The 12,058-nt window shown below is 53.0% G+C and overlaps 1 protein-coding gene across 6 annotated transcripts in view; it reads left to right on the top strand.

The window, feature by feature from the left end:
* Window positions 1-182: 182 nt before the first annotated feature.
* The window catches only part of LOC127906054 (activated CDC42 kinase 1-like), a 23,740-nt gene continuing 11,864 nt past the window's right edge, over window positions 183-12,058 (top strand). The window contains exons 1-7 of one of the 6 annotated variants that reach the window (XM_052502400.1): window positions 183-479; window positions 1,618-1,777; window positions 5,687-5,752; window positions 6,379-6,457; window positions 7,553-7,701; window positions 10,902-11,054; window positions 11,141-11,236. In XM_052502400.1, the coding sequence (XP_052358360.1) occupies window positions 1,742-1,777; window positions 5,687-5,752; window positions 6,379-6,457; window positions 7,553-7,701; window positions 10,902-11,054; window positions 11,141-11,236 (579 nt within the window). In that variant the 5' untranslated portion in view covers window positions 183-479; window positions 1,618-1,741. The other 5 variants (XM_052502383.1, XM_052502375.1, XM_052502391.1 and 2 more) reach the window with 5 other exon arrangements.

The raw sequence follows: 12,058 nt of genomic DNA, 5'->3' as shown, positions 1-12,058 counted from the left end.
CACAGCTCTGACACACACTTATGCCACCAGGGGTCTTTTCATAGCCTTTTTTAAAATGTATGTAGTTCTGTCCTTGAGCTGTTCGTGTCCAATGATGTTCTGTATTATGTTTCATGTTTTGTGTGAACCACAGGAAGAGGAGCTGCTGCTTTTGCAACAGCTAATGGGGATCCTAATCAAATACCAAATCGTCGTTGGACGCTAACTACCAAAAATCACCGATAGCCTATCCTTACCCAATAGATCATGCAATGTTTTAATGCAAATGTTTCAATGCAATGTTTCAATGCAATGTTGGCGGCCTGGAACGTACTGTATGTATCTCACTCAATGTGCGCAAAACGCGGTGACGCCACGCCAGTAATCCCAGCAACACGCGACCAGGAATTACAGGAGAGGACAGGGAACAGACAGAAAACAACCGACTGCTTATTTTACCAAGAAAAAATGAAGGGTTCTGAAAACAACAATTGATTAAGGCGAGTTTTGGCGAGGTGGAGAAAATAGAGAGTCTGTCTTTCTCTCCCCATCTCTCTTTTTTTACATCTCTCGATGAGCGTCTGCATGAACTATACTGTTATCTTGATTTGGGTCTCTGTCTCTGATGAGGTTACCGTTAATAGGCTAGTCAGTGTATGGATCAGTGATGCGACATGTCCCATTTAACATTTCAGTAGATTAGTTTAAAAAACGGATTCAATACGCATATCTCTTAGCTTATTTAGCCTAGCTCAACAAGAGCTACTGTTTACTAGGAGAGAAAGGGAGGAGGGTTAGCGTAGGCTCGTTATGTAGTGTTTTCTCCCTATAGCAACAGTAGTCTGCACTGCAGTGCTGTTTTATAATGCAGAGAGAGAGGCTGAATCGGGGGTAATACAGGCTATATTTACATTTCCATATTCAGACCCAGAGTGCCCTCAATTAAACAGAGTCACATAGAAAGCACTGTTTCTAGCTCTCTCTTCTCTCTCCGGGGATGTTGTATTATTCACCAGTAGACGGAGGATGTTGAGAGTCATAGGGAGAAAGGGATAGAGAGGTCAGGGAAGTGTGGAAGTGTCCTGTGCTGTGTGTAGGGGTGAGTCAGCACAGATGGATAGAGAAAGGGACAGTTTATAGAAGGCTTAGCTTGGCTGATAGAGACAGGAGAGAGTGGTGTCAGATGTCTCCTGGTGTGTGTGTGTGTGTGTGTGTGTGTGTGTGTGTGTGTGTGTGTGTGTGTGTGTGTGTGTGTGTGTGTGTGTGTGTGTGTGTGTGTGTGTTGATTAGGCAGAAGGTCGTGAGGTTGAGGGGAGCTCAACACTGGGCAGACTCGCAGCAGAGTGACACAGAGAGGAACTGAGATGTAACACTGCTTCAACACACATGGCTGAAACCAGGACAAAAACCATAGAGTATTGAAAGAGGGGCGGAGGGTGAGGGGAGATTGGAGGACGAGTGTGGGGGAGCAGCAGCCATGGCAGAGAACTATATGTACCAGCATCTGTCCTACGAGATAGAAGAGGAGGAGAAGGAAGAGAGGAAGGAGAGAGTGGGAGAAAACATGGTAAAGTCTTATGTACTGTGTCAGACACTGGTTGATGTTGTTGTTGGTATGTTGACTGTGTGTGTGTGTAGATGACGGAGGAGGGGACAGAGTGGTTGGTAGATCTGTTAACAGACGTTCAGCTGCAGCAGTACTTCCTGCGTGTCCGTGACGAGCTGAACGTGACCCGCCTGTCACACTTCGACTACGTCAAGAATGAAGACCTGGAGAAGATCGGCATGGGGAGGCCAGGTGTGTGAAGTCATATCCTATTTTAAAGTGTAAAAAAAGATCAAGGAAAGCTATAGTAGTGGATTTACCATGTCTATTCCTCTAGAAATTGTCCCAATCGCAGTCACAACATGGTCATGTCACAGTCACAACGTGGTCATGTCACAGTCACAACGTGGTCATATCACAGTCACAATGTAGTCATATCACAGTCACAATGTAGTCATATCACAGTCACAACATAGTCATGTCACAGTCACAACGTGGTCATGTCACAGTCACAACGTAGTCATATCACAGTCACAATATAGTCATATCACAGTCACAACGTAGTCATGTCACAGTCACAATATAGTCATATCACAGTCACAATATAGTCATATCACAGTCACAATATAGTCATATCACAGTCACAATATAGTCATATCACAGTCACAACGTAGTCATATCACAGTCACAATATAGTCATATCACAGTCACAATATAGTCATATCACAGTCACAACGTAGTCATATCACAGTCACAACGTGGTCATATCACAGTCACAACGTGGTCATGTCACAGTCACAACGTAGTCATATCACAGTCACAAGGTAGTCATATCACAGTCACAACGTAGTCATATCACAGTCACAATGTAGTCATGTCACAGTCACAATGTGGTCATGTCACAGTCACAACGTGGTCATGTCACAGTCACAACGTAGTCATATCACAGTCACAACGTAGTCATATCACAGTCACAACGTAGTCATATCACAGTCACAATGTAGTCATGTCACAGTCACAACGTGGTCATGTCACAGTCACAATGTAGTCATATCACAGTCACAACGTAGTCATATCACAGTCACAACGTAGTCATATCACAGTCACAATGTAGTCATGTCACAGTCACAACGTGGTCATGTCACAGTCACAACGTAGTCATATCACAGTCACAACGTAGTCATATCACAGTCACAACGTAGTCATATCACAGTCACAATGTAGTCATGTCACAGTCACAACGTGGTCATGTCACAGTCACAATGTAGTCATATCACAGTCACAACGTAGTCATATCACAGTCACAACGTAGTCATATCACAGTCACAACGTAGTCATATCACAGTCACAATGTAGTCATATCACAGTCACAACGTGGTCATATCACAGTCACAACGTAGTCATATCACAGTCACAAGGTAGTCATATCACAGTCACAATGTAGTCATATCACAGTCACAACGTAGTCATATCACAGTCACAAGGTAGTCATATCACAGTCACAATGTAGTCATGTCACAGTCACAACGTGGTCATATCACAGTCACAACGTAGTCATATCACAGTCACAAGGTAGTCATATCACAGTCACAACGTAGTCATATCACAGTCACAAGGTAGTCATATCACAGTCACAATGTAGTCATATCACAGTCACAACGTAGTCATAACACAGTCACACAGTCCTGTCTCTCTTCAATCTATTTTCTTATTTCTTTGTCCTGTAGCGATCCAAGATGTCACATACATAGATGATGGGGTGGCAGTGTGTCAGAGGGAGGCTGACAGTATGTAATGTATTCTCTGTGTTGCAGGACAGAGGAGGCTGACAGTATGTAATGTATTCTCTGTGTTGCAGGACAGAGGAGGCTGACAGTATGTAATGTATTCTCTGTGTGATGCAGGACAGAGGAGGCTGACAGTATGTAATGTATTCTCTGTGTTGCAGGACAGAGGAGGCTGACAGTATGTAATGTATTCTCTGTGTTGCAGGACAGAGGAGGCTGACAGTATGTAATGTATTCTCTGTGTTGCAGGACAGAGGAGGCTGACAGTATGTAATGTATTCTCTGTGTTGCAGGACAGAGGAGGCTGACAGTATGTAATGTATTCTCTGTGTGATGCAGGACAGAGGCTGATGGTGTGTAATGTATTCTCTGTGTGTTGCAGGACAGAGGAGGCTGATGGTGTATAATGTATTCTCTGTGTGTTGTAGGACAGAGGCTGATGGTGTGTAATGTATTCTCTGTGTGTTGTAGGACAGAGGCTGATGGTGTGTAATGTATTCTCTGTGTGTTGCAGGACAGAGGAGGCTGATGGTGTATAATGTATTCTCTGTGTGTTGTAGGACAGAGGCTGATGGTGTGTAATGTATTCTCTGTGTGTTGCAGGACAGAGGAGGCTGATGGTGTATAATGTATTCTCTGTGTGTTGCAGGACAGAGGAGGCTGATGGTGTATAATGTATTCTCTGTGTGTTGTAGGACAGAGGCTGATGGTGTGTAATGTATTCTCTGTGTTGCAGGACAGAGGAGGCTGACAGTATGTAATGTATTCTCTGTGTTGCAGGACAGAGGAGGCTGATGGTGTGTAATGTATTCTCTGTGTGTTGTAGGACAGAGGCTGATGGTGTGTAATGTATTCTCTGTGTGTTGCAGGACAGAGGAGGCTGATGGTGTATAATGTATTCTCTGTGTGTTGCAGGACAGAGGAGGCTGATGGTGTGTAATGTATTCTCTGTGTGTTGCAGGACAGAGGAGGCTGACAGTGTGTAATGTATTCTCTGTGTGTTGCAGGACAGAGGCTGACGGTGTGTAATGTATTCTCTGTGTGTTGCAGGACAGAGGCTGATGGTGTGTAATGTATTCTCTGTGTGTTGCAGGACAGAGGAGGCTGATGGTGTGTAATGTATTCTCTGTGTGTTGCAGGACAGAGGCTGATGGTGTGTAATGTATTCTCTGTGTGTTGCAGGACAGAGGCTGATGGTGTGTAATGTATTCTCTGTGTGTTGCAGGACAGAGGAGGCTGATGGTGTGTAATGTATTCTCTGTGTGTTGCAGGACAGAGGAGGCTGACGGTGTGTAATGTATTCTCTGTGTGTTGCAGGACAGAGGCTGACGGTGTGTAATGTATTCTCTGTGTGTTGCAGGACAGAGGAGGCTGATGGTGTGTAATGTATTCTCTGTGTGTTGCAGGACAGAGGCTGATGGTGTGTAATGTATTCTCTGTGTGTTGCAGGACAGAGGAGGCTGACGGTGTGTAATGTATTCTCTGTGTGTTGCAGGACAGAGGAGGCTGACGGTGTGTAATGTATTCTCTGTGTGTTGCAGGACAGAGGAGGCTGACGGTGTGTAATGTATTCTCTGTGTGTTGCAGGACAGAGGAGGCTGACGGTGTGTAATGTATTCTCTGTGTGTTGCAGGACAGAGGAGGCTGACGGTGTGTAATGTATTCTCTGTGTGTTGCAGGACAGAGGAGGCTGACGGTGTGTAATGTATTCTCTGTGTGTTGCAGGACAGAGGAGGCTGACGGTGTGTAATGTATTCTCTGTGTGTTGCAGGACAGAGGAGGCTGACGGTGTGTAATGTATTCTCTGTGTGTTGCAGGACAGAGGAGGCTGACGGTGTGTAATGTATTCTCTGTGTGTTGCAGGACAGAGGAGGCTGACGGTGTGTAATGTATTCTCTGTGTGTTGCAGGACAGAGGAGGCTGACGGTGTGTAATGTATTCTCTGTGTGTTGCAGGACAGAGGAGGCTGACGGTGTGTAATGTATTCTCTGTGTGTTGCAGGACAGAGGAGGCTGACGGTGTGTAATGTATTCTCTGTGTGTTGCAGGACAGAGGAGGCTGACGGTGTGTAATGTATTCTCTGTGTGTTGCAGGACAGAGGAGGCTGATGGTGTATAATGTATTCTCTGTGTGTTGCAGGACAGAGGAGGCTGACGGTGTGTAATGTATTCTCTGTGTGTTGCAGGACAGAGGAGGCTGACGGTGTGTAATGTATTCTCTGTGTGTTGCAGGACAGAGGAGGCTGACGGTGTGTAATGTATTCCCTGTGTGTTGCAGGACAGAGGAGGCTGACGGTGTGTAATGTATTCTCTGTGTGTTGCAGGACAGAGGAGGCTGACGGTGTGTAATGTATTCTCTGTGTGTTGCAGGACAGAGGAGGCTTTGGGAGGCAGTCAAGAGGAGGAGAGCTCTCTGTAAACGCAAATCCTGGATGAGCAAGGTACAGCACACAGTGAGTGTGAATCCCTCTTAGCTGTGTGTGTGTGTGTGTGTGTGTGTGTGTGTGTGTGTGTGTGTGTGTGTGTGTGTGTGTGTGTGTGTGTGTGTGTGTGTGTGTGTGTGTGTGTGTGTGTGTGTGTGTGTGTGTGTGTGTGTGTGTGTGTGTGTGTGAACGTGCATGCGGGCATGCATGGCTGAGTGTGTGTGTCACGATCGTCGTAATGAGCGGACCAAGGCGCAGAGTGATTGAAGTTCCACATCTTTATTACGGTGAAACTTTAAACAAAAAAACAATAACGAAACATGAAAGTAGTGATGCACAAACACAAAACAATATCCCACAAACACAGGTGGGGTAAATGGCTACCTAAATATGATCCCCAATTAGAGGCAACGATTACCAGCTGCCTCTAATTGGGAACCATATAAAACACCAACATAGAAATATTGAGCTAGAACACCCCCTAGTCATGCCCTGACCTACTTCACCGTCGAGAACCAAGGGCTCTCTATGGTCAGGGCATGACAGTGTGTGTGTGTGTGCGTGTGCGTGCATGTGTTTAGTGTACATGTGTGTGTACGTGGTAAAGTCTCTCTAAGCTGTAGTCTCTGTGTTTGGGCCAGCAGGTATTTCCAGGGAAAAGACCTGACTCTGACTCCGACCCACAGCAGCCCCGGGGGGCATCGCCCACCTTGATGACTCCAGGTGTGTGGGTGTTTGACATATTCTTTACATTATCCCAACTCCAGGCTTATCATTTTTTAGATTTTGACCTACTCAAATCAAATCAAATGTATTTATATAGCCCTTCTTACATCAGCTGATGTCACAAAGTGCTGTACAGAAAACCAGCCTAAAACCCCAAACAGCAAGCAATGCAGGTGTAGAAGCACGGTGGCTAGGAAAAACTCCCTAGAAAGGCCAAAATCTAGGAAGAAACCTAGAGAGGAACCAGGCTATGAGGGGTGGCCAGTCCTCTTCTGGCTGTGTCGGGTGGAGATTATAACAGAACATGGCCAATATGTTCAAATGTTCATAAATGACCAGCAGAGTCAAATAATAATAATCACAGTAGTTGTCGAGGGTGCAGCAAGTCAGCACCTCAGGAGTAAATGTCAGTTGGCTTTTCATAGCCGATCATTAAGAGTATCTCTACCGCTCCTGCTGTCTCTAGAGAGTTGAAAACAGCAGGTCTGGGACAGGTAGCACGTCTGGTGAACAGGTCAGGGTTCCATAGCCGCAGGCAGAACAGTTGAAACTGGAGCAGCAGCATGGCCAGGTGAACTGGGAACAGCAAGGAGTCATCATACCAGGTAGTCCTGAGGCATGGTCCTAGGGCTCAGGTCCTCCGAGAGAGAGAAAGAAAGAAAGAGAGAAAGAGAGAGAATTAGAGAGAGCATACTTAAATTCACACAGGACTGCGGATAAGACAGGAGAAGTACTCCAGATATAACAGACTGACCCTAGCCCCCCGACACATAAACTACTGCAGCATAAATAGTGGAGGCTGAGACAGGAGGGATCAGGAGACACTGTGGCCCCATCCGATGATACCCCCAGACAGGGCCAAACAGGCAGGAAAAAACCCCAGCCACTTTGCCAATGCACAGCCCCCACACCATTAGAGGGATATCTTCAACCACCAATTTACCATCCTGAGACAAGGCTGAGTATAGCCCACAAAGATCTCCTCCATTAGTGACCTGTAAACAGTATTGTTTTAATTAGGAGTTGTTGTTGGAGTATGTTAACTCACATAACTATATGTATATGAACGATTATTGCGCCTGGTGTTTAAAGGCTTAACCCCGTCCAGCGATGGGCCGTCGTCGGGGGCAGCCCTGACCTGTCTGATCCGGGAGGCAGAGCTTCAGCTGTGTGAACGACTGGGAGACGGAACCTTTGGAGTCGTCAGGAGAGGAGAGTGGACCGGACCGACTGGACAAGTGGTGAGTGAGTGGGTGGGTGGGTGGGTGAGACGGAGAGAGAGAACCAGAAAATACATCTATTTTACCAACAAAATATTAGAGAGTGATTTCATCTGACAGCTGGTTCACAAAGTAAAACATGTCATTCTCTCTTTCTCTCCCCTCCCTCCCTCCCTCCCTCTCCCTCCCCTCCCTCCCTCCCTCCCTCCCTCCCTCCCTCCCTCCCTCCCTCCCTCCCTCCCTCCCTCCCTCCCCATCCTCCATGCCTCCCTCCCTCCCTCCCTCCCTCCCTCCCTCCCTCCATCCCTCCCTCTATCCCTCCCTCCCTCCCTCCCTCCCTCCCTCCCTCCCTCCCTCCCTCCCTCCCTCCCTCCCTCCCTCCCCCCCTCCCTCCCTCCATCCCTCCCTCCCTCCCTCTATCCCTCCCTCCATCCCTCCATCCCTCCTCCATCCCTCCCTCCCTCCCTCCCTCCCTCCCTCCCTCCCTCCCTCCCTCCCTCCCTCCCTCCCTCCCTCCCTCTATCCCTCCCTCCCTCCCTCCCTCCCTCCCTCCATCCCTCCCTCCATCCCTCCCTCCCTCCCTCCCTCCCTCCCTCCATCCCTCCCTCCCTCCCTCCCTCCCTCCCTCCCTCCATCCCTCCCTCCCTCCCTCCCTCCCTCCATCCCTCCATCCCTCCCTCCCTCCCTCCCTCCATCCCTCCCTCCATCCCTCCATCCCTCCCTCCATCCCTCCCTCCATCCCTCCCTCCCTCTATCCCTCCCTCCATCCCTCCATCCCTCCCTCCATCCCTCCCTCCCTCTATCCCTCCCTCCATCCCTCCCTCCATCCCTCCCTCCCTCCATCCCTCCCTCCCTCCCTCCCTCCCTCCCTCCCTCCCTCCCTCCCTCCATCCCTCCATCCCTCCCTCTCTCCCTCCCTCCATCCCTCCATCCCTCCCTCCATCCATTTCTCCCTCCATCCCTCCCTCCATCCATCCATCCCTCCCTCCCTCTATCCATCCCTCCCTCCCTCCCTCCCTCCCTCTATCCCTCCCTCCATCCATCCCTCCCTCCATCCATCCCTCCCTCCATCCCTCCCTCCCTCCATCCATCCATCCATCCCTCCCTCCCTCCCTCCCTCCCTCCCTCCATCCCTCCCTCCATCCATCCCTCCCTCCCTCCCTCCCTCCCTCCCTCCCTCTATCCCTCCCTCCCTCCATCCATCCCTCCCTCCATCCCTCCCTCCATCCATCCCTCCCTCCCTCTATCCATCCCTCCATCCCTCCCTCCATCCCTCCCTCCCTCCCTCCCTCCCTCCCTCCCTCCCTCCCTCCCTCCCTCCCTCCATCCCTCCCTCCCTCCCTCCATCCCTCCCTCCCTCTATCCATCCCTCCATCCCTCCCTCCATCCCTCCCTCCCTCCATCCCTCCTCCCTCCCTCCCCTCCCTCTATCCCTCCCTCCCTCCCTCCATCCATCCCTCCCTCCATCCCTCCCTCCATCCATCCCTCCCTCCCTCTATCCATCCCTCCCTCCCTCCCTCCCTCCCTCCCTCCCTCCCTCCCTCCATCCCTCCCTCCCTCCCTCCCCCCTCCCTCCCTCCATCCCTCCCTCCCTCCATCCATCCCTCCATCCCTCCCTCCATCCCTCCCTCCATCCCTCCCTCCCTCCCTCCCTCCCCTCCCTCCCTCCCTCCCCCTCCCCCCCCTCCCTCCCTCCATCCCTCCCTCCATCCCTCCCTCCTCCATCCATCCCTCCCTACTTCCATCCATCCCTCCCTACCTCCATCTGTCCCTACCTCCATCCCTCCCTCCCTCCCTCCCTCCCTCCCTCCCTCCCTCCATCCCTCCCTCCCTCCCTCCCTCCCTCCCTCCCTCCCTCCCTACCTCCATCCCTCCCTCCATCCATCCATCCATCCATCCCTCCCTCCCTCCCTCTATCCATCCCTCCCTCCCTCCCTCCCTCCCTCCCTCCCTCCCTCCCTCCTCCCTCCCTCCCTCCCTCCATCCCTCCCTCCCTCCCTCCCTCCCTCCCTCCCTCCCTCCCTCCCTCCCCCCTCCCTCCATCCCTCCCTCCCCCATCCCTCCCTCTCTCCATCCCTCCCTCCCTCCCTCCCTCCATCCATCCCTCCCTCCCTCCCTCCCTCCCCCTCCCCCTCCCTCCCTCCATCCCTCCCTCCATCCCTCCCTCTCTCCATCCCTCCATCCCTCCCTCCCTCCCTCCCTCCCTCCCTCCCTCCATCCCTCCCTCCCTCCCCCTCCCTCCCTCCCTCCCTCCCCCCCCCTCCCCCTCCCTCCATCCCTCCCTCCCTCCATCCCTCCCTCCCTCCCTCCATCCCCTCCCTCTCTCCATCCCTCCCTCCCTCCCTCCCTCCCTCCCTCCCTCCCCCCCTCCATCCCTCCCTCCCTCCCCTCCCTCCATCCCTCCCTCCCCTCCCTCCCTCCCTCCCTCCCTCCCTCCCTCCCTCCCCCCTCCATCCCTCCCTCCCTCCCTCCCTCCCTCCATCCCTCCCTCTCTCCATCCCTCCCTCCCTCCCTCCCTCCCTCCCCCTCCCTCCCTCCATCCCTCCCTCCCTCCCTCCCTCCATCCCTCCCTCCATCCCTCCCTCTCTCCATCCCTCCCTCCCCTCCCTCCCTCCCTCCCTCCCTCCCCCTCCCTCCCTCCCTCCCTCCTCCCTCCCTCCCTCCCTCCCCCCTCCCTCCATCCCTCCCTCCCCCCTCCCTCCATCCCTCCCTCCATCCCTCCCTCCCTCCCTCCCTCCATCCCTCCCTCTCTCCATCCCTCCATCCCCCCTCCTCCCTCCATCCCTCCCTCCCTCCCTCCCTCCCCTCCTCCCTCCCTCCCTCCCTCCCTCCCTCCCTCCCTCCCTCCTCTATCCCTCCCTCCCTCCATCCCTCCCTCTCTCCATCCCTCCATCCCTCCCCTCCATCCCTCCCCTCCCCTCCCTCCTCCTCCCTCCCTCCCTCCCTCCCTCCCTCCCTCCCTCCCTCCCTCCCTCTATCCCTCCCTCCCTCCCTCCCTCCATCCCTCCCTCCCTCTATCCCTCCCTCCCTCCATCCCTCCCTCCCTCTATCCTCCCTCCCTCCCTCCCTCCCCTCCCCTCCATCCCTCCCTCCCCCCTCCCCCCTCCCTCCCTCCCTCCCTCCCTCCCTCCCTCCCTCCCTCCCTCTCTCCATCCCTCCCTCCCTCCCTCCATCCCTCCTCCCTCCCTCCCTCCCTCCCTCCCATCCCTCCCTCTCTCTAGCTGTCAGTAGCAGTGAAGTGTCTGAAGACAGACAGTGTGTTGGACACTGAGGGGTTGGATGATTTCATCAGAGAGGTGAACGCCATGCACTCCCTCAACCATCAGAACCTCATACGGCTCTACGGAGTGGTGCTCACTCACCCCATGAAGATGGTGAGACACACACACACTCACACACTCATTGAATACGTTGTATTAATTCATGTAACTCTAATGTGTGTGTGTGTGTGTGTGTGTAGGTGACAGAGCTGGCTCCTCTTGGTTCTCTGTTGGATCGTCTGAGGAAGCGACAGGGACACATCCTCATCTCCTCTCTGTGTGGCTACGCTGTACAGGTCAGTGGGGGGGGACATCCTCATCTCCTCTCTGTGTGGCTACGCTGTACAGGTCAGTGGGGGGGGGGTGACATCCTCATCTCCTCTCTTTGTGGCTACGCTGTACAGGTCAGTGGGGGGACATCCTCATCTCCTCTCTGTGTGGCTACGCTGTACAGGTCAGTGGGGGGGGACATCCTCATCTCCTCTCTGTGTGGCTACGCTGTACAGGTCAGTGGGGGGGACATCCTCATCTCCTCTCTGTGTGGCTACGCTGTACAGGTCAGTGGGGGGGGGGGGGACATCCTCATCCCTCTCTGTGTGGCTACGCTGTACAGGTCAGTGGGGGGGGGGGACATCCTCATCTCCTCTGTGTGGCTCCGCTGTACAGGTCAGTGGGGGGACCTCAGGGACATCCTCATCTCCTCTCTGTGTGGCTACGCTGTACAGGTCAGTGGGGGGACATCCTCATCTCCTCTCTGTGTGGCTACACTGTACAGGTCAGTGGGGGGGGGGGACATCCTCATCTCCTCTCTGTGTGGCTACGCTGTACAGGTCAGTGGGGGGGAGGGGGACATCCTCATCTCCTCTCTGTGTGGCTACGCTGTACAGATCAGTGGGGGGACATCCTCATCTCCTCTCTGTGTGGCTACGCTGTACAGGTCAGTGGGGGGACATCCTCATCTCCTCTCTGTGTGGCTACGCTGTACAGATCAGTGGGGGGGACATCCTCATCTCCTCTCTGTGTGGCTGTACGCTGTACAGGTCAGTGGGGGGACATCCTCATCTCCTCTCTGTGTGGCTACGCTGTACAGATCAGTGGGGGGGGGGGCATCCTCATCT

Source organism: Oncorhynchus keta, chromosome 4, assembly GCF_023373465.1.
Source record: "Oncorhynchus keta strain PuntledgeMale-10-30-2019 chromosome 4, Oket_V2, whole genome shotgun sequence".
In the NCBI taxonomy this organism is placed as follows: domain Eukaryota; kingdom Metazoa; phylum Chordata; class Actinopteri; order Salmoniformes; family Salmonidae; genus Oncorhynchus; species Oncorhynchus keta.
This window is presented reverse-complemented; position numbering and strand designations above follow the sequence as displayed.